Raw genomic sequence first — 22514 nt, 5'->3', positions numbered from 1 at the left:
AACACTTAGTGACTAAGAACCAGGAAGACTTTTTCTACCTCTACCCCCAAATAAATGCAGCATCTGAGAGAGTATAATCAAGAGAGTGACATGGCTGAGGCCTGGATACAATTTTAATTTCAGGTAAGGATAAAGAAAGTAGAAATTTTGCCAAGATTGTTCCCAATATCTGGAGACTAGATGTCAGATATCTATCCACCCAAGACTGAACATAGTAAGTAGGCCAGTCTGATCATTCCATTAACTGGTCAAAAATAGAACTGGTTTCTTGTCTGTTTGATTACAGTGATAACATTTATTTTATAGTCCAGTCACTAGATAAGGGGAGGCAACCTAGGGAACGGTGTGCCGAAGGCAGCATGCCAGCTGATTTTCAGTGGCGCTCACACTGCCCGGGTCCTGGCCACCGGTCCAGGGGGCTCTGCATTTTAATTTAATATGAAGCTTCTTAAACATTTTAAAAACCTTATTTATTTACTTTATAACTAAACTATTGTTGTATGTATATTATAGACTTTTAGAAAGAGACTTTCTAAAAACATTAAAATGTATTAGTGGCACACAAAATCTTAAATCAGAGTGAATAAATGAAGACTCGGCACACCTCTGAAAGGTTGCTGCCTCTGCACTAGATCCTAGGCAATGGAAACAATGTTTTCTGATTTAGAAGAGATTCCTGAATACTATTTAAATACTATAATGCTATGTTTCTACAGAATAAAAAGTGCCACTTTTTTGGAATAGATTCCTAAATTCTTTATTGGCAATATCCAGTAAGTTAATTGTTGCACCTTGTAATATATCCATCCCAAGGTATGTTCTGTGGAGAAACTTAAACAATTGACCAGAGGGGTGGAAGTCATAGCGGTCTCAAAATTTCTGTATTTCAAGTTACTAAAACCAAAAGTTAAATTTCCCCCACCCTCCCAGCTTCCTTTGTATATAAAGTGCTGTCACTAGTACTATCATTTTTACAGCTCCTTTCTATAGCTGTTAGCAAATAAGGCCTGGTCCACACTAACCCCCCCACTTCGAACTAAGATACGCAACTTCAGCTACGTGAATAACGTAGCTGAAGTACCTTAGTTCGAACTTACCGCGGGTCCAGACCCGGCAGGCAGGCTCCCCCGTTGATGCCGCGTACTCCTCTCGCCGAGCAGGAGTACCGGCGTCAACAGTGAGCACTTCCGGGATCGATTTATCACGTCTAGACAAGATGCGATAAAGATCCCAGAAGATCGATTGCTTACCGCTGGACTCAGCGGTAAGTATAGACCTACGCTAAGTCCCCGATCTTGCAAAAACATATGCATATGCTTAATTTTACCAATGCACAAAGACTATGCATTTGAATACAGTTAAGCAAACTGTGTCCACAGGACCCACCAATTAGATCTTTTGAAGCCATTGGAGGTGTGTGTGTGTGGACTTTGATAATTTAAGAATGTCTTTTAAACAGTGCTCCATCAGAAAATGGATTTAAGTTCAAGCCAACAGTGACTAAGGATCACTGTAGAGGAATGCAATGTTGCATTCATCTAAGGTTTATGGTAAGTTTCCTAGTTTTGGCAGTGTGAAATTTAACAGTGACCTGCAAATTCAACTGTTTCAACAGCAACTAAACTCATTGGACTGCTTATGAGAAATCTTGGCATGAGAACTTTAAGAACTGTGTTGCTGTATCTACACTTCACTTAACCAATATTGCACTTTGGTGAATCTACTATTTGAAAATTAAACTATTAAGGTATTTATTCTCTGAAATGTAACAGCAAAATTACTTTACTTTAAAACTGACCAGTTTGACACATGAAAAAGTGGAAAAACATTTGTACTTTTCCATGGACTGTTTCTTCACTTGAAATTTTGAAGACTGAAGCGATTAGTTGAGGGTTGTTTTTTTCTTTTACATTAAACTAAACTGACCTTTTAAACAGGTAATAGTGCCAGTTATATGAATAGATTTGTTAATTTGACAGGTTCAATCCATTAATGAACCAAGTTAGTGTAATATTGCATATATTCAGTGATCTTGATAATACACAAGGCCACATAAGCAGGAGATTGTGCATCTTTGCTTAACTGATCTTCAGATATTGCACATATTAGCCTACTGAAGCAGTATCAAAAAAATGGGGCAGTGTATATGTCTGATGACTAGTTAAAGCACTTTGGTTCCAATTATAGCTGTACAAAAGCCAGAGATCTTGTATGCGCCGATAACTGCCATGATAAATGGCATGCCTCCACCCAATATTCTGTTTAATGGCTAAAACTTAGCAGACAGGTTTTATAGGCACATTTGTAATGTACAGAACATGCCAGTGTTCTAAAAAGAGGATAAAAGATCCCACATACTAACTTTAATCCATTTGGGAAAATAGCGTTGCCCCTGAGTTGACTATGGCAGGAGGGGAAGGGAGAAAGTATTTCAAAACCACTTTCTCTTCAGCAAGACAGTCTACAAAGAGGTGGCCATGTTTTGAATTTTAAGAAACTAAGTATAAGCTACTTCAGCTTACTTTTCAAGTTTGGTTAATATTAAATATGGTAATTTTAAGTATTTATCTTAAGATAAAACAGGAAATCAAGAGGCAGTTTAATATGGCAATGAATGGAGCAGAATGAAAGGGGAAAATAGTCTGCAGGCTTCAGTGAGAATGTATTCCAGTTTCTCAAAAGAACATTAAATACAAAAACACACACAAGAGTCTTTCACACAGGAATAATTACAGTGTGCCTGAATTGTTTTATTTATTGCTTAAAAATAAAGAATTTATCTGTATGCATCTCATTAAAAAGTAGCTTGTACTTATGACAACCCTTTCCTATCACTTTAATAGGCAAGTATGAAAGACAGTGCATCTAACTTTGACACATGGACAGGGCTTATGACCTAAACTTTAACAACGTCAGACCACGCAAAAACAACGTGGCAAAAAACAGCATCCGGAGCCTGTGAGAAAGCAGGCGTTCCATTTAATGTAGGATTACCACAATCACTAGAGAAATTAACCCTTTTCACCAGCCATCCTGCCCCCACAAATTCTGACCATATTCATGAGTTGCAGAAGTCAAGACTTCACATAACCAGCCTCCTAACAGGAGGCAAAGCAAGCTAGGTGAGTTTCCTCACTTGAACTTTTAGCATTCCAAAATATTTAGTTATAAAAATTGGTAACGCATTTTCCATTGACACTTTGCATTGGTGAATTACGTGCGTTTTTATAAAAAGTGAAGGCCTTTGTAACAGAACAACTATATCTGAGTGATTTAAAAAAACCCTTAAGATAAATTTAAGATGCATCTGAGGCATCCCTCTTTTCCATGCGCTACTAATCAAAGGTATCCCAAGACCAAGGTCTGAGTAATTTTGAATTACTCCTCTAGTCATACTGTACGCTAGTTTCACAAAACAGTTTAAGACAGGTAACCAAAACGAGAACATTTTTATTTATTGGCAGTCCTCTCCTGGATGAAGTTAAAGCTAGCATCTCAAAGCGTTAGTGTATGAATTATTTCTGGCCATTAGTTTTAATATGTGCACATGGGTGATGCTTCCTTAGGTTTATTTTAACTGGGTGCATTACACTAAGGAAAGCCTGCTATTTGTGCTGGAATGTATTTTACAGGTTTAAACTGGTTAAGAGTATTTGAAGTAAAATATTCTCAGCTAATAACTGGAGATGTACTTGCTAGCATCTATATCACTGCAGTAGCCATGTCACATAGGACACTTGTTTCACTTCCTGTTCTTCTTACTTGCCAAGTGGTATGCTTACCTTGTATTGGGGCTTAGTGACAAAGTAAAGATTGGACCTCCTGCCATTGCTCAGCTATCCCTGTCCAGTTCAAGAAAACAGACCCACTTGCTCCAGGAGAGCTGTAGTTACAGGTCCTCACATTAGGGGGTAATCAACAGGGACAAAGTAGTATGTGTGGGAGAGGTGGCAGGCAGGCAGGAGTGGGAAGTCATGGGTATAAGGACACTCGTGGCAAAGAGGCAAGTGCTTATTTCAGCTACAACTTCTGTCAAGAATACTGTTCTGGAATACACCACAATATTCATCCTCTGAACTAATGCCTAGCCTTGATACGCGTCATACTGAATGTTGTCTGTATTCCTTTGAGAACAGAGTGTAAACACCACCCTCTGTTTTCATGTCAGAAGAAGGTAACCAACTGCTAGACACAGCTGCTCTTTTAGTGGAGGATGAATGATAAACACCACATTTTCAATTTTATACAAAAAGAACAAAAATGTGTAAACACCCAAAAATATCACCAATTCAAAGATAACCAAACCCAACACTTGGATTGTCCTTAATGCAGCACCATAGCAGCAGTCTGGTTTGAGGAACAAGTGTCTTGCTGCTCCTTCGGTTGCATTTACATGCAAGAGTAAAGGTAACATTAGCAACACTGTGATTTACTGTCTGCTCTCAAAGGGTCTGGGTCCAGTTTTAGTTTGTTCACATCATTCTCTTCATTAGGAAAGCTTTTGTAGTTGGCAAGGATGTTTTCCACCAGAAATCGAGCAGCTTCATCTATGTTGATGTTGTCCTGAAAAAGTTGTGAAAGTTTAAAAAAAGGTCAGTGTTCTTTTCACCAACAGGTTATAGTCACCTCTGCCTATTAAAAAGATTGGCAAATACGATCTCTTTTGTGGAAATTGTAACTTGACTTGGCTTGAGTAGAGTTGAACACAATGCTTAATATTCCTGCCTAAAGGTGAAGGCTGCAAGTCCTTTAAAGCATGGGAAAGGTTATCTAGTTTCACTGTACATTCTTTATATAGAGAAAGGATAGGTTCACCTAATTTGATGAAGAGGACACTGGCCCATTTTGGTGTACAGTGAAGATGGGTAAGTGCTTTACTTGGAGGATCTGGTTCTGAAACATGGGTATTGTAGAAAAATCTATAGGAATCTACAGAAATCCCCTAATCTGTAGAGGGAAGGTGGATAAGAGAGAACAGGACTTACTGCCTCAGTGAAATGATGAGAGGGGATGCAGTGACTTGGACATTGCCTATTTCAGTTTAAGGGAGCTGTCCCAGCAGACCCATCTAATTGTCCAAGCAGACATAAGAGCTACAATTAGAACCAATATCCAAATAAAAGCATGCCAAGTTTTCTTATCCAGTTCCTTGCCTCTCCTGCTTTGAAGAGAAAAAAGTAAGAAGGGCTTTGAAATGCAATGTGAACAACTGAGTCAGATTCTGACAAGGGAATCACTTTCAAACCACAATGGGAAGTTGGGATGGGGCAATGGTTAATTATCTGACAGATAGGAGTATAGTCTGTCTTGGTACTTTGTGGGCCACAATAAAAATCCATGGAGCCAAGCATGTATACTTTGAGTTGTTTCAGAGTAGCAGCCGTGTTAGTCTGTATCCGCAAAAAGAAGAACAGGAGGACTTGTGGCACCTTAGAGACTAACAAATTTATTAGAGCATAAGCTTTCGTGGACTACAGCCCACTTCTTCTGATGCATACGAAGAAGTGGGCTGTAGTCCATGAAAGCTTATGCTCTAATAAATTTGTTAGTCTCTAAGGTGCCACAAGTCCTCCTGTTCTTCACTTTGAGTTGTGTGTTTAGAACTTGAAGATATGCGAGATACAGGGCATAGTCAAGCTTGAGCGAGGAATCTTCACTGACTTCCCTCACTTCATTTAAAATGAAACAAACTGAGTTTGAATTGATGAATTATTGAGGGATACAAATTAGTATCCTGACACTTGGCTATAATAGATTTTTTTTGGGGGGGGGAGAAGGGGGGAGAAAGGGGAGAAGAGGGAAATGTGGAAATAAAGACTTGAAGTGAGAAAGTGACTAAAACAGAAGCTTCCTAAAATGAAGCATTAGAATGTTACCTTGCCAGAGATTTTACTGATGGCTCTCACCACTTAAGTGAGATTTGGAAACCAACAACAGAACTTTAAAATACGTGGCCTAGGCATTTGGTAGCCTAACACCCTCTGTCATACCAGCGTGCACGCTGCCAGGTATTTACTTGAGTGGATTATTTTGGCCATTTCTTTTATCTTGCAAATATTGCAAGTTGAGCTATAAATAGGTAGATGGCAAGGCTATCCATATTGTTTTTAAACCTTGCCTAGTAGCCTCAATGTTTTATAGACCATCAGTAATGGCATTAAAAAGACAATATTCAGTCTTGCATGCTCAGAGGCATTGAATGCTGGGTTTTATAAAAGCTCAGAAGTAAATTATATTTTATATAAGGGAAGGCTTTGTTACTGTTAACCAAGAAAACTGAAGATCTCAGTCCTGTATTATGAAAGCTTCTGCAGGTGACGCCCAGGCTGCTGGACTCCCAGGGCAAGGAAGCCTGCCTAAAGGGGCTACAATGGTGCAAGGTAATTGTAAAACTTTCCCCCTGCTGATTGAGTCTGCACCGGCCACCTGGGCCAAAGTAAACCACACTAGCTGATCGATGAAGGAGCTTGGTCAAGGTATTCAGAAGACTAGACAGTGCAATGTGTGATCTGTACAATCAGCATGTTCCGTGGAGAACCCTAACATTTACAGTCATCCTATCCTGGCACAGTTCCCCTGAAGGCAAGTTGCAGCGGCTCCCACAGCAACATGAGGATGTAATTTGCTAGTCAGTGCACCAACATGAGCCCATACACTTGCACAGAATGCATTTGGTTGTTACTGGTCACAAGAAACTATGTTCTGGGGCTGTGGGATTAACAATGTACAAGGATAAATAGGCACTGCCTGGGGATAGGGACAAACATGAAATTCCCCTTTTACTAGATTGACCTAGATACCCTCAAGATGTACATGTGGCTATCAAAAAAATATCCCCACTTCTGAAGGTTTTTTATTATTTGCCATTTTTTTTTCATTTTGAGTGCACAAAGGAACTATGATTAAAGAGACCCAAAGACCACTCAAAATGCTTTCTAAAATAGTTTTAACTGTAGCCCATCTCAGAACCTTAAATACAAATGTATTTGGGAACAAGTCAGTTCTCAACTTGCTTTCTGAGATGGGAATTTTTGATTCTGTTTCTCTGACAAGAAAATCTAATGTGCTGTACTTACAGCATCAAAAGAAGTGCAGCTGCTGCACTGCTGTAAGAGACACTGAACCTTCAACTCAGCTTGGGTAGCAACTGCAATTTATGGATTAAAAAGGTACTATATCCAGATAGATTTTAAAAAAAGTTAGAGAACACAAAAGTTACCCATAATGGAATTTCCAGCTACAAAGCTTCTGTTTATTCTAAGACAAGAAGCAGGGCATTCATCATTACACCAGCAATGCAAGTTTCCCGGAGCAACAAACTGACAGGCAGCATTCTTGCGTTATCAAAGTCTGTTAATGTTATACAAGGCATGTACTATCTTGCCTAAACTATTGTAACTTCTTTCCTGGCCTCTTCCCACCTCCTTCCACTGGGTTTGCTTAATGCAATCATCTCCTCTTAAGTGAGAAAGCTCTCCCTCTCTGCTCTTACTTAAGGTGTACCCTTCCTCCTCTACCCAGTCTCTTCTCAGAGGCCTTCTCTTCCCCCATTTTTCACTTCTCTTTTCACATGCTGGCTGCCTGGAACAGCCATCTCAGATTTATGTCTATTTTCCTATGCTGACTCATCTCAGAGACAGTTGAAGGGGAAGTGGGCAACTAAATGGAGGGGAGCAAAGGGGCCTTGTGGTTTAGTGCAGTATAATCAAAGGATCAAGTAGGACAATAGTCTTCAGAATTCAGACTCAATGAGTTAATTCCTAATATGAAAAACTGGATTAAGGGAGATTCTATGAATTCCCTTAGGGAATTCACTACTGCAAAACTGTGGAAAGCACTCAAGTGCTATGTGATGGGCTGTTATGCAAAGAAAACAAAAGCCACACCTCTATGCTAGACAGATTACATGAAAGGATGGCTAGAATTCATTATTAGAATAAAACATTAACCATTTAAAGACTTGGCAAGAACCCTTTGCTTATCTTGGGAACTGACTGAGAAGCTTTTTCTTCCAACTCTTCAGATTCAGTTTTGCCATTTTGTGCAGTTAGTTTACCAGTTTAATCACATCCCATATGTAGCTACACAGATCCGGAATAATAATTTGTTGCTACAAATAGCTATTCGAATCAGATAAGTCAAGGAACAAACAGAATAAAATCTACTGTACCAGTTGTACATAATTCTTTAACAAGAGACACATGACTACCAGTAGTTTAACTAAAGCAGCGACTCAGAAGACCTGGTTTTAAAAAAGTTTCCCTTCCCCAGGATTTTAATTTTGGGTTCTGACACACCCTACCTTCCACAATGAACAGGCACATGAGCAGCTCAGAGTATGGCACAAACTCACATCAGGAAGAGAAACTGGGCAAAAGAGGACAAGGTAATTAGTCCCACAAAAAGGAACAATCAGCTGAGATATTGGTAAGTAGAGCCTGCCTACAGGATCACTGATTAGCCAGTGCAAATTACTAGCTTAACATCACTTTTACAAGACCATCCTTATTTTTCAGGAATGCTCACCTTGGCAGATGTTTCAAACCACCCAATAAAGCCACCTTCTCTGCAGAACTGGTCCATTTGAGTGGGATTCTGGCTGCCGTCTTTTTTCTGGTCACACTTGTTTGCAAGGAGAACTGCAGGAATGGGGCTGCCATTTGGAAGTAGCACTTTACTGTCCAAATCGTGTTTCCACTTGGAAACAGCTTCAAAAGTGGAGCCTCTTGTGACATCAAAGACCACAAGAGCACCAACTGCCTCCTTATAGTACACTCTTGTCATGTTACCAAAACGTTCCTGGCCTGAAAGACAAACAGAGCAACAACTTTACATTTGTTTTTAAATCAGCAAAAGCTATGAATATAAACTGAAGTTATCCTAGGTAGATAAAACAATTTTTAAAACCAGGTTTGTCAGATTGATACATCTGACTCTAGGATTAAGTACAAAATTAGAGTTTGTTATTCAGGTAAACTGGAAAAAACAAGTCCCCTTGTTGTGTTCAATCAGCATACAAAGACCATTGCATAGATATGCAATGCATATCAGAGTATGGTATAACTGTTATAAGTTGATGACTGCTTCATATCAACCATTTGTCAATAGTCAGTGGTAGTGGTTTTTCTTAACTCCTCTTTGGAGGATAGCACATTGATAGTGTTTCCTAGGAAAAAAGCAATGACCTCTGAAGGGTCACTGGCTTGCTAGACCTATACCAACACGTTTCAAATCATTTCCTATGATTTCTAAAGTGTTAGACCCTATAGTTGAACAACAGATTTCAGAGAGCCCACAGTGGATCTACAGAGTGCTTAAATTTAACAGTTAGTTCAACAGTGCATACCATGACAGATGTTATGGGGACGCATAGTATCTTTGAGAATACTTTATCATCTTTATGAATGCTATATAGATCTGTAAGAGCTAGAAGTTCTATTCTAGCTCCACAGAGGAGGTACAGGAATTTCCAACAGGAATTAAAGTCACTGGAGTAATGAATACAAATCCTTAGACTGGAAAGCAGTCTGGTGATGCCTCAGTCCTGGAGGAACTTATACATACCAGTTTGGTCACCTTTAACCAGATCAAGGAACTGTAATTCACCAGCCTGAGCAAGGGACACTTGCTCAGTCGAAGACCCGACATGACGCTATGACCAAGAGTGACAGAACCTGCAGAAAGGGCCAGAAGTACTGCGACACCTGCCAAGGTCTCCATTTCAAAGATAAATGATTGACTGCTTGACAAGTTAAGACCTCCATATAAGTGGTTTATGACGATGTTCTCTCATGCTTTTGTTCTGGATAGATACTTTGCTTTATGAAAGTTGGCTGTCACTGCCCTGGACTGTAAGTCTCACTTCAGTTCAGCACTTACTCAGTTAATTGCAGCCCAAACCCCAACCTAATCCTGCTCTGAGAAAGGTCTTGGGCCATCACCTAATCGGGGTGCCCTCAAGGAGGCCATGAAAGGGTCAGAGGTTCAGTTATGTTGAGAATTGACATACCATGTAGTAACAGTAGAAGTCTCCAGTTCTTCTTAGGGAATCAGAGTTGGAGGATAAGTGTATGTAACAAACATTACCCATCCCTCTCCCAGAAGGAAACAAGTACTCAAGAGGCATGTTACTACAATGAACCCATTTTTAATTTAAGGTTAAGCCTTTTCAAACTCATCTCTGGAATGCCTTCTAACAATTAACTACTTCAGAGAGTTGAGCAAGGAACCACACCAAATTATAAAAAATGTAAGCCTCTTTTTGAGAGTTAGAGACAGGAGAATAGAATCTATTCAGACTTAAAATCTGGGCATAGTGAAAGCCAGTTATGCTAGCTCAGGGGTCGGCAACCTTTCAGAAGTGGTGTGCCGAGGCTTCATTTATTCACTCTGATTTAAGGTTTCGTGTGCAGTATTACATTAACATTTTTTAGAAGGTCTCTTTCTATAAGTCTATAATATAACACTAAACTATTGTATGTAAAGTAAATAAGCTTTTAAATGATGCTTCTTAAACATTTTAAAATTAAATTAAAATGCAGAGCCCCCTGGACCGGTGGCCAGGACCCAGACAGTGTGAGTGCCACTGAAAATCAGCTTGCGTGCAGCTTTTGGCGTGCTATAGGTTGCCTACCCCTGTGCTAGCTGTTGTCACTACTGCATCTCTAAAATACTGAGGACTGCTCTCCTTAAAAATCACTACGGAAGTTAAAAACTGTTAAGCAGAAACATTTATTTTATGAATATACTTGTATGTGTTTAGACTGAAGCCAAGTTCATATATTTTTTTTTTTTACTTTAACTGCTGTGTGAAAAAGCATGAAGCCTAGAAGCATGATCATAATAGTCTGGCCAAGAGCCATGTTTCAGTGTATGGTGCATTACAAAATGCTAGAATATCCATAAGAAAGTTGGGCATACATACAAAATCTGTATTACCATACTTGAATATCAAAGTGAGGTTAGGAAATTCAACTAGGAAGGGGAGGCAGGGGGAAGACACCTTCCACCGATATTTTATACCATGCCCATCATCATGGTAATCCTTTGGAACATAAAGGATTTGCTTAATGCAAGGTCTTCTAATATAAGAGGTAGTTAAATAGCAACTACGCTATTGTCATCTCGGCTACATATTTGTAAGTGCTCAACAAGCAAATCTCTGCCCTAACTTTTTGGGTAAAGGAGACTGTTTAGCTGACTACAATATGCACTTCCCAGCAGAGGTAAACAAATATTAGCAGTACTGCACAACTCGCTAGGTAGGAAAGGAACTAAAACAGTTTAACTCAGCAACAAGTCCTTCTAGACCAGTATCCTTATTTTAGTAATATCAGTTCTTAAATGTAATCTGAGATATGTTAGGAATGAACCTTTTAGAATCTGGAGTCAGCAATAACTGATGGAGTAGTGTTCCCCCCCCCCTCCCCCAGAACCATCTGATTGGAGGGTGAAGTGTTTTAAGAGGAATAAAATAAGCATCTTATCAAGCTTGTACAGTTTAACATACTAAGTAAATCCACTTATTTATGTCTGAATATCTGTGACAGCAGAATTTTCTGAAGCCTTCATGATCTCAAACTTTGAATGCTCAGTAGCTGACCTTTCAGTGACTTATTGCACTGAATCCACCCATTTCCCTGGCTGGTCATCCCCTGCTATGACCACCCTTCACCATTCCTTCCATAACGACTCTCAAGGTTACTTTCATCTCTATGTCTAATGTGAGACAAGTATGCAAGTTTGCATCTGCTTTCTGACACCAGAGTCTGCTTCTCTTCAATAATATTTCTAAAGTAGGCACTAGTCTTCCCCCATCCAGGAAATACGCAAGAGCCTTTACCAGTATTTAAAGAGTTTCAGTTTTCTTGTCAGCATTAACTTTCCTATATTCACATCCATATGCCAAAAAGTGTCACACCAGTTGCCCCTTCATACATTTCAAGATGCCTTCCTCCTCCCCCCCCCAATACTTTAAGTGAGGCCATAGCTGAGTGAGCCATTCCAGTCTTTTCAATTTTCCTGCAATGGGTCCTTGGTTGGAGATAAGTGATCCCAGATAATTTACTGCCTCCACAGCTTGTCTGTTAATCATGTCATCTTACATCCTATTTATTAGCAGTTTTCAATTGCATTCAGGAAGATTTCATATTCCTCACTGGTTTTTACATACGGACATTGTTGCACTGCATCACTGGGTTGTGGCAGAAAGTGTTGTGTCATTAACAGATCTGAGGTGAGTTGAGGTGTCCACTAGTAGAAATCCCAGCTCCTTCCACTTTGCCAAACCTTCCAAGAGTTCATAATACATTCTGTGCATATATTAGAGAGGATCGGGGACAAAAATACATCCTTGTCTCACCCAGTGGGGGGGGGGGCGGGAAATCACTCACTGTCAGGGTGTATCTATTGTTGTCTGTACCGTGGTCTGTTGGTGGAGATTTGCAAGGAGTTCAATGAGATGCTCTGGAATCCCCATGACCATCAATATGGTCTAAAGACAGTCATGGAGAACAGTATCAAACACTTTGATTAGTCAATGAAGCACATGATCAGTGTGAGAATACACTCTGCATTTTGCAAATCATGTGATGGATATTTGCAATTATGTCATGTCCCTTGGCCCACACTGAAACCAGCTTGTTGTGATAGTGGCTCGTCTTCTCTTTCCCTCCCGCCCCCACACAATCCTAGATCACATAGAGCAGAAGTTTGCTCATGTGCTATATCAGCGAGATGGTACAATAGTTACTGAACTGTTAGGTCTCCCTTCTTTGGTAAGGACAGAAAGATTCTCTTCTGCCAGTCTCCTAGCAACAATGTAGGACTTGCAAGTTTTCCAAAGTACGTACTGTATTTGCCAATCACTGAACAATTCTGCAGGCACATTTAGCCCTGGTGCTTTCCCAGGCTTCATTTTCAAACATGAAACATTTCTGCTCACAGGACTGATAGTACAGAGCTGGAACATTCTCATCATCCTGTGTGATGACTGGCTGTGATGAGACATACAGATTGTTACAGTAGTTTCTCCACTTGTGTTTACTATCACCCTCAGTGAGAACTCTGCCATCACGCTATCATTCTGTTTGATAGAGGGGAAAACCTTTTGGTAAAAGGTCTGACCAGCGAATGTGCATTTTATATTATTACTCTTTATAATTCTTAAGTTCCATACATTTTGCCCTTGTAATTCACTTTGCTTGTCTAATGTAACTTTGAATCTGTCTGCTCAGTTCCTTGTATTCCCCTCCTATGTTCTTCCATTTCCAGGCCACTCTTATTTTTCCACCAGCTCAAACACCTTCTCAGTTAACCAGGGCATGGTCAAACACTGACTTCTTGGAATATGTGCTTTGGCATATAATAGCATAATAGTTTTTGTTCTATTCCAAAATTCATTGGGGTTGTTTTCACCCGTGCTGATCCTTCAAACCCGTTCTGGACAGAAGTTATCCAGAATCAATGAAAATTATATAAGTCTAAACTCAGTGGACTTATCAAACATCCTAAGTTTTAATTATGTTTGAAGCTAACAGTTTATTGTCTGACCCACTTGATTACATGCACTAAGGGAAATCTTTGTTCATTGGACATTCCATCTCCAGAATTGCTGTATTAGAGTCAATTTGGTTGTGTCATACTATCAGGTGACCTCCACATGTGCAGCATCTAGGATGTTGGTGAAGATGGTGTTTGTAATGAACAGGTGATTAGAGCAGCAGAATTCAGTTAAACATCTTCCTCTCACTTTGAGAGCCAATACTAGCAGTACAAAAATACAGTACAGGTGTATTCCCTTATTTGGGAGCAGTGCAAACCGATAAGAGGGGAGGACAGTTTGATACTTTTGCTATATTAAGAATCACGGCTATTGACTTGCTCCTCTTCAGATGTTACATCAGAAATAGAAGCAGGATCTTTGAGCACGATGGAAGGAAGGAAGTGGGAGTCTCAAAATACACAGTCATCACATAATCCCAACCTCAAATAGCCTCAGGCAAGACAGTCAAGCAAGATGTAGGGCATTTCCAAGAAGAGGACTGAGTGGGGAGAGAGATGGGGAGGTTACTGGTAAACCAGGGAAGTGTTTAGCCTTCCTGTACTGAATACAGAACAAGTGTAGCAACACTAATTTGTAATCAGTGAGGAAAGCAAAGTGAGCAAGACCCCCTCAGCAAAGAGAATTTTAAAAGGAGGTATTGCTAGAACTTAACCAGTATCTCCTAAAAATGAATAGGAAGCTAATGACCCCTAAAACTGAATAAGCTATGTAATAAATCTCACCTTCCAAAGAATTATTTTCTAGCACACTTAAAAGGTGCCATGTGCTTCAGTAAAAAAGGGTACATGTTGCAAACAGCTTGTGAACTCATTAAGCCTCCATTCTAGTTGGTTCTTTATCATCTTCTATTACTTGGCTTGATGAACAATATTTTGCAAATTGCTATTGCCAGAAAACTTAATATTTTAAGAGACTGCCATTTTGCTCATATCAGTATCTGTTGCATCTATTAACCAAGAGTTCTTTACTAGCACTAGTAGGCTACCATAAGATGTACTAAAGCTGAATTTTAAGCAGTTCTGCACTTCTGAACTTGGTTTGCAAATCTGATAGTTCCAGCACCTTCAAGGCTGATTTAAGTCAAATTGTTGCTTCATTATCAGATGTTAGGGTAAGTATGCAACACTCCTAGGAAAGAGTGAATACAATACATTTCTGTAGGTTCATATTTCAGTTCTGCATTAAAATACCTTTGCCTAGGAAGATTTAGCCTCTTAAATCAATACAAATATTTTTTTTTACAAGTCCCAAGTGATTTGTTTCAGCAAGATTTGACATTGCCAGAGTATTGTAACCTGACAATGCTAGATAAGTGCTACATTTCTTACTTATTACAGTGTCTGAGAATACTGGGTTAGGGCCATCTCACCACTTTAGATGACAAACTTGAAACAGAAAATGCATCGAGAATCTTATTGTGATAATAGGTTAAGTAGAAGCAAGGTTACTCCACTAGCTTACACTATTCTACATAACACCCTTTTTTTTTTTAAATTAATGCAACCCTTTGTTATAGGCAATGTTTGGCTGTATAAACCTAAGATATGTACTTGCTAAGCTTTGTTTTGCTAACATTAAAATGTGAGGAATTTGAAATAAGACTTTGAAGTGATATACAGAAAATAGCCAATATCTGTAAAGAGAAATGTTCCATATAGAATGGAAAAAATTGTTTAAACTAGTAGTTTGACTGTCAACTGTCACCTTAACTGACGTATACAAGGTACCAACATGTTTTGCTAAGGGTAAGTTAGTAGATGCTGACTTTTTAGTAGTGGATAAATCTCATTCTGGTATCTAACTATTGGGTTAAAAAAAACATGGCATCTGTAGTAGGTGGTCATTAGCTTTTAAGCAGCAAACAACTAGAAAGAATCACTATGCAGTGATGTATAGTTGGTCCAGAAATATTTCACACAGAGAATGTTGGCAGACCAAGTTGCACTTCAACAACTTGTAGTCAGAGCAAGCTTGATCAATCCTAGATAAGCTGCTTTGCTGTTACAGTTCACAGCACTACATTCTATGGGAATACAGAACAAGTTTGACTAACTTAGTATATCTATGTACCTCTTGATCTAGACTGTTGGGTAGAGCTTTAATGCTGTAGGTGCTGTGAAGCAGGAGACTAAAAGACTATTCCTTAAATTTCATAAGTTTGTGAAATTCAAGACACCATCCCCCATTGAAAATAAGTGCACAAAGTCCCTCTGGTGAAAAAGGCTAAACGTGTGTGTGTGTGTGTGTGTGTGTGTGTGTGTGTGTGTTATGAAAATGAGTAATGCAAACTTATTTATATTTAAATCATTAGAACAACCAAAGATCAGAATTTAATAATGAATTCTTCACAGTTTGCGATTGTGGGTAAAGTGTTAGCTAAAAAGTTTATGCCAGAGTTATAGGATTTAAAATAGAAGCCAGCAGGAATTTGATTTCACTTATCTGCATCTTTTAAAGAAATAATGTGATCTGAAATCTAATTATGCATAAAGCTCACCTATGTTGGTGAGTATCTGAGTGTCTGCTGCTGGGACAGTTGGTCAGTTTGACCGTGTGCTTGATTGCTTGCTTGTTTGTTTGTTTGAAAAGTGTGAATTGGGAGTGCTTTGTTCCAGCTGGGCCTTGAGTGGGCCTGACTGGTATATAAGGGCAGTCAGCAGCGAACCAGCTGAGCGGCGAACAGCAGAGGCTAACAGCGGGAGTTTGCCTGGGAGTTCGCGTGGGGAGAGCTCACTGAGGCTTTCATCTGCAGGTTTCTCCGAGTAGTTCCTGCAACAGTTGAGCAAGTTCTTAAGAGGACGGAGATATGGAAGGTGAGCGATCAGCTGTTGTAACCTGCACAGGTTGTGCCATGTTTGTCTTTCTTCCGCAGGACAGAAGCGACTTTGTCTGCACAAAGTGCAAGCTGGTCTCCATATTGGAGGAGAAGGTTCGAGGTCTGGAGAAACAAGTATCGACTCTGCGTTGCATAAGGGAAAATGAAGATTTCCTGGACAGACGTCAGGAGATGCTTCTACGGCCACAATGTTCTGAAGATTCAGAGCAGGCGCAGCAGGGACAGAAGGTTTGTGAGGAGGTTTGGCAGCATGTGACCTCCAGAAGAAGAAAGAGGAGCGTCCATGCACCAGCAATGGAGATACAGGTGAGGAATCGTTTCCATGTTCTCTCTACAGGCGCTAATGCGGAGAGTGGACTAGATGGCCCATCTGAGGGAAGGGAGCAGAAGGAGACTCCACCGATTGGAAGGCAAAAGATGCACTGTCCTAGGGATGGGGGTTCCACGACCACCACTCCCAAGAGGAGGAGGAGGGTGGTGGTGGTCGGGGACTCCCTCCTCAGGGGGACTGAGTCATCTATCTGCCGCCCTGACCGGGAAAACCGAGAGGTCTGCTGCTTGCCAGGAGCTAGGATACACGATGTGACGGAGAGACTGCCGAGACTCATCAAGCCCTCGGATCGCTACCCCTTCCTGCTTCTCCACGTGGGCACCAATGATACTGCCAAGAATGACCTTGAGCGGATCACTGCAGACTACGTGGCTCTGGGAAGAAGGATAAAGGAGTTTGAGGCGCAAGTGGTGTTCTCGTCCATCCTCCCTGTGCAAGGAAAAGGCCGGGGTAGAGACCGTCGAATCGTGGAAGTCAACGAATGGCTACGCAGGTGGTGTCGGAGAGAAGGCTTTGGATTCTTCGACCATGGGATGGTGTTCCAAGAAGAAGGAGTGCTAGGCAGAGACGGGCTCCACCTAACGAAGAGAGGGAAGAGCATCTTCGCCAGCAGGCTGGCTAACCTAGTGAGGAGGGCTTTAAACTAGGTTCACCGGGGGAAGGAGACCAAAGCCCTGAGGTAAGTGGGGAAATGGGATCCTGGGAGGAAGCACAAGCAGGAGAGCGCAACAGGGGAGGACTCCTGTCTCATGCTGAGAAAGAGGGACGATCGTTGAGTTATCTTAAGTGCCTATACACAAATGCAAGAAGCCTGGGAAACAAGCAGGGAGAACTGGAAGTCCTGGCACAGTCAGGGAACTATGATGTGATTGGAATAACAGAGACTTGGTGGGATAACTCACATGACTGGAGTACTGTCATGGATGGATATAAACTGTTCAGGAAGGACAGGCAGGGCAGAAAAGGTGGGGGAGTTGCGTTGTATGTAAGAGAGGAGTATGACTGCTCAGAGCTCCGGTATGATACTGCAGAAAAACCTGAGAGTCTCTGGATAAAGTTGAGAAGTGGGAGCAACAAGGGTGATGTCATGGTTGGAGTCTGCTATAGACCACCAGACCAGGGGGATGAGGTGGACGAGGCTTTCTTCTGGCAACTAGCAGAAGTTGCTAGATCGCAGGCCCTGGTTCTCATGGGAGACTTTAATCACCCTGATATCTGCTGGGAGAGCAATACAGCGGTGCACAGGCAATCCAGGAAATTTTTGGAAAGTGTAGGGGACAATTTCCTGGTGCAAGTGCTGGAGGAACCAACTAGGGGCAAAGCTTTTCTTGACCTGCTGCTCACAAACAGGGAAGAACTAGTAGGGGAAGCAAAAGTGGATGGGAACCTGGGAGGCAGTGACCATGAGATGGTCGAGTTCAGGATCCTGACACAAGGAAGAAAGGAGCGCAGCAGAATACGGACCCTGGACTTCAGAAAAGCAGACTTTGACTCCCTCAGGGAACAGATTGGCAGGATCCCCTGGGAGAATAACATGAAGGGCAAAGGGGTCCAGGAGAGCTGGCTGTATTTTAAAGAATCCTTATTGAGGTTGCAGGAACAAACCATCCCGATGTGTAGAAAGAATAGTAAATATGGCAGGCGACCAGCTTGGCTAAACAGTGAAATCCTTGCTGATCTTAAACGCAAAAAAGAGGCTTATAAGGAGTGGAAGATTGGACAAATGACCAGGGAGGAGTATAAAAATATTGCTCAGGCGTGCAGGAGTGAAATCAGGAAGGCCAAATCACACTTGGAGTTGCAGTTAGCAAGAGATGTTAAGAGTAACAAGAAGGGTTTCTTCAGGTATGTTAGCAACAAGAAGAAAATCAAGGAAAGTGTGGGCCCCTTACTGAATGAGGGAGGCAACCTAGTGACCGAGGATGTGGAAAAAGCTAATGTACTCAATGATTTTTTTGCCTCTGTCTTCACGCACAAGGTCAGCTCCCAGATTGCTGCACTGGGCAGTACAGCATGGGGAGAAGGTGACCAACCCTCTGTGGAGAAAGAAGTGGTTCGGGACTATTTAGAAAAACTGGACGTGCACAAGTCCATGGGGCCGGATGCGCTGCATCCGAGGGTGCTAAAGGAGTTGGCGGATGAGATTGCAGAGCCATTAGCCATTATTTTTGAAAACTCATGGCGATCGGGGGAAGTCCCAGATGACTGGAAAAAGGCTAATGTAGTGCCCATCTTTAAAAAAGGGAAGAAGGAGGATCCGGGGAACTACAGGCCAGTCAGCCTCACCTCAGTCCCTGGAAAAATCATGGAGCAGGTCCTCAAGGAATCAATTATGAAACATTTAGAGGAGAGGAAAGTGATCAGGAACAGTCAGCATGGATTCATGAAGGGGAAGTCGTGCCTGACTAACCTAATTGCCTTCTATGATGAGATAACTGGCTCTGTGGATGAGGGGAAAGCAGTGGATGTGTTATTTCTTGACTTTAGCAAAGCTTTTGATACTGTCTCCCACAGTATTCTTGCCACCAAGTTAAAGAAGTATGGGCTGGATGAATGGACTGTAAGGTGGATAGAAAGCTGGCTAGATCGTCGGGCTCAACGGGTAGTGATCAATGGCTCCATGTCTAGTTGGCAGCCGGTTTCAAGTGGAGTGCCCCAAGGGTCGGTCCTGGGGCCGGTTTTGTTTAATATCTTTATTAATGATCTGGAGGATGGTGTGGACTGCACTCTCAGCAAGTTTGCAGATGACACTAAACTAGGAGGCGTGGTAGATACACTAGAGGGTAGGGATCGGATACAGAGGGACCTAGACAAATTAGAGGATTGGGCAGAAAAAAACCTGATGAGGTTCAACAAGGACAAGTGCAGAGTCCTGCACTTAGGACGGAAGAATCCCATGCACTGCTACAGACTAGGGACCGAATGGCTAGGTAGCAGTTCTGCTGAAAAGGACCTAGGGGTCACAGTGGACGAGAAGCTGGATATGAGTCAACAGTGTGCTCTTGTTGCCAAGAAGGCTAACGGCATTTTGGGCTGTATAAGTAGGGGCATTGCCAGCAGATCGAGGAACGTGATCGTTCCCCTTTATTCGACATTGGTGAGGCCTCATCTGGAATACTGTGTCCAGTTTTGGTCCCCACACTACAAGAAGGATGTGGAAAAATTGGAAAGAGTCCAGCGGAGGGCAACAAAAATGATTAGGGGTCTGGAGCACATGACTTATGAGGAGAGGCTGAGAGAACTGGGATTGTTTAGTCTCCAGAAGAGAAGAATGAGGGGGGATTTGATAGCAGCCTTCAACTACCTGAAGGGGGGTTCCAAAGAGGATGGAGCTCGGCTGTTCTCAGTGGTGGCAGATGACAGAACAAGGAGCAATGGTCTCAAGTTGCAGTGGGGGAGGTCCAGGTTGGATATCAGGAAAAACTATTTCACTAGGAGGGTGGTGAAACACTGGAATGCGTTACCTAGGGAGGTGGTGGAGTCTCCTTCCTTGGAGGTTTTTAAGGCCCGGCTTGACAAAGCCCTGGCTGGGATGATATAGCTGGGAATTGGTCCTGCTTTGAGCAGGGGGTTGGACTAGATGACCTCTTGAGGTCCCTTCCAACTCTGATATTCTATGATTCTATGATTCTATGATTCTATGTAAATGCACATTAGAGGGAGAATCAGGGGAAGTGCACTATTGCTGCTCCCTATTGTCTCAACCCATCTATGGCATCTTGGAAGGGATGTACGGCTATAAACCACAGAATTTTAGTTACAGCAGTACAACCATCCTGTTGATAGACTGGTGTAAACAATCTTACACAGTATAGCTTATTCTCATACAGGAAGGGGATGAAACTATACTGTGAGAACATTTATATCACAACTGCATCAAAATTAGGGGTTATGCCAAGTATAACTCCCAACTATAAAGATACAGCTTCAATTGAAGTTCTACTGATACCAAAAAACCCATTTAGATCAGACTTTAACTTAAATTATAACCAATTGGATAGGGGCTGCACTTTACTATGTTTGCATAGTGCCTAGAACAAAGGAGCCCCAACCCTGACAGGAAAAATCCAGGTATGCAAATAGATACCATGTATCACCTTATTCTTTAGGTTTCAGTTAGCTCCTCATTGAGAGGAGTGAAGCTGTTCAGACATCTCAGGTCTATTGCAGGCTGTTTGCATACTGAAAACTTCTTAGAAAGTGACAGTGCCATGACTTATCTTCATAACCAAGAGGCCATGGAGGTTTTTTTTTTTTTAAATAAAAAAATACAGATTTTTACCACCATGCAACAAGGATCCTTTATTCCTTGATTATGACACTAATTACATGATCCCACTATAATTTCTGCAGGGCACTTCATTTGTTGCACAAACTGGATGGCGCATATTGAAAAAAAGGAGGGTCCTAGCAGCCTGAGCCAGAATGTCTACACTGCAATTAAACAGCCCTGCAGCCAGAGCCAGTTGACAGGGGACAGCTGTAGGTATCGAATTGCAATGTAACATACCCCAAGAGCCTTGGAAATGTGAAGCAAGTTAACTGTTGCAATGACATCTGTCTAGTTGCAGAACTTGAAACAATAGCTTTGAGAGGTGTCATGCACTGCATGTTAAGCATTGTCTCTGTGAGTGCTAACTCAGATGCCCAACATTGTTACTGCTCAATGCAGGTAAGAAAGGAGGATCATATTTTGAAGATCAGTACAGTACAATGTGAGCAACAACTAATCTAAGCATCACTAGGGAGTGGACTTGACAGAGTACTGCCACCTCCACAACAAGAAGGAATCAAGACTAAAGAGCCTAACAAAGCATCTTCTCAAGGGGAAGCCAGTTCAAGAAGCCCATTGGATCATGTAAAGCCTCTAAGGATGCGTCCACACTGAAAAAAAACACTGTGGCAGAGTCTCAGAGCTGGAGTTAACAGTCTCAGGCTCGCACAGTGGGGGTAAAAATAGCAATGTAGGTGTTCCTAGGCTTTGAGACCCTCCCTCACTGCCAGGCTCCAGCACAATTGGTAATGCCTACACTGCTAGTTTTAGTCCCACAGCATGTGCCAAAGAAAACTTGACCCAGGCTCAGACTTGCTGCTGCATTGGGTTTTTCTGCACAGCATAGACATGTCCAGGAGAAAGCCAAGGACAATGAGCCAAGTACAGCCCATGGATCAAGTCACATGCTTCCCTACAAGGATGCTGAGCCCAGAGAACATGCACCACATTGCAAACATCTGCACAATCTATTGTGAGCAGAGTTTAGAAATCCACCATCCCCTTCTCCCCCACAATCAAATCTGATGCTTGTTGAAGGCTAGTGATAAAAAAAAGTGTTCTGAGTTTTATGAGGTTTATTTACGAGTACTGCTGTTAGACATCTGCATCTGACAGGAAGTGCAGAGATTACAGGACACTTTTTGGGAACAGGAATTTTTTGGTTTGATTGTATCAGGCCTCATTTCTTCTTTATGGAGCATTGCTCAGCACAGCTGCAAGAATGATTTCTTCTCTAACTACAGCAGCAGGTGCTTCAGGAACACATTAAGCAGAGGTTCTGAAGTGAAGCAGAGAAAGTATCTTGAGGGAGAATAGTGTTTCCTTTACTCTAATGAAGTTCTTCTTTCCTGGCTGGTAGAAGTCAAAAGAGCTTTCTTCCACAATTATGCAACAGCCCCCCTCAGGTCACTGGCTACATCTACGTGGCAAGTAGAACATGTGATTGTAGCATGTTTAGCATAGATATGCCTATTTTTAATCTAGCTAGCATTGGTGACAATAGTAGCAG

At 41.6% G+C, this 22514-nt stretch overlaps 1 protein-coding gene across 1 annotated transcript in view; it reads right to left on the bottom strand.

The window, feature by feature from the left end:
• Positions 1–2729: 2729 nt before the first annotated feature.
• Positions 2730–22514, bottom strand: part of RAB32 (RAB32, member RAS oncogene family) — a 47865-nt gene continuing 28080 nt past the window's right edge. The window contains exons 2-3 of the mRNA XM_005280421.4: positions 8527–8804; positions 2730–4563 (exon numbers count right to left, since the gene is read on the bottom strand). Of these exons, the coding sequence (XP_005280478.1) occupies positions 4414–4563; positions 8527–8804 (428 nt within the window). The 3' untranslated portion in view covers positions 2730–4413. The remainder of the gene's footprint in view (positions 4564–8526; positions 8805–22514) is intronic.

The sequence above is a fragment of the Chrysemys picta genome, chromosome 3, assembly GCF_011386835.1.
Source record: "Chrysemys picta bellii isolate R12L10 chromosome 3, ASM1138683v2, whole genome shotgun sequence".
Lineage (NCBI taxonomy): Eukaryota > Metazoa > Chordata > Testudines > Emydidae > Chrysemys > Chrysemys picta.
Note: the sequence above shows the minus strand (reverse complement) of the source record. Positions and strands in the feature narration are given on the sequence as shown.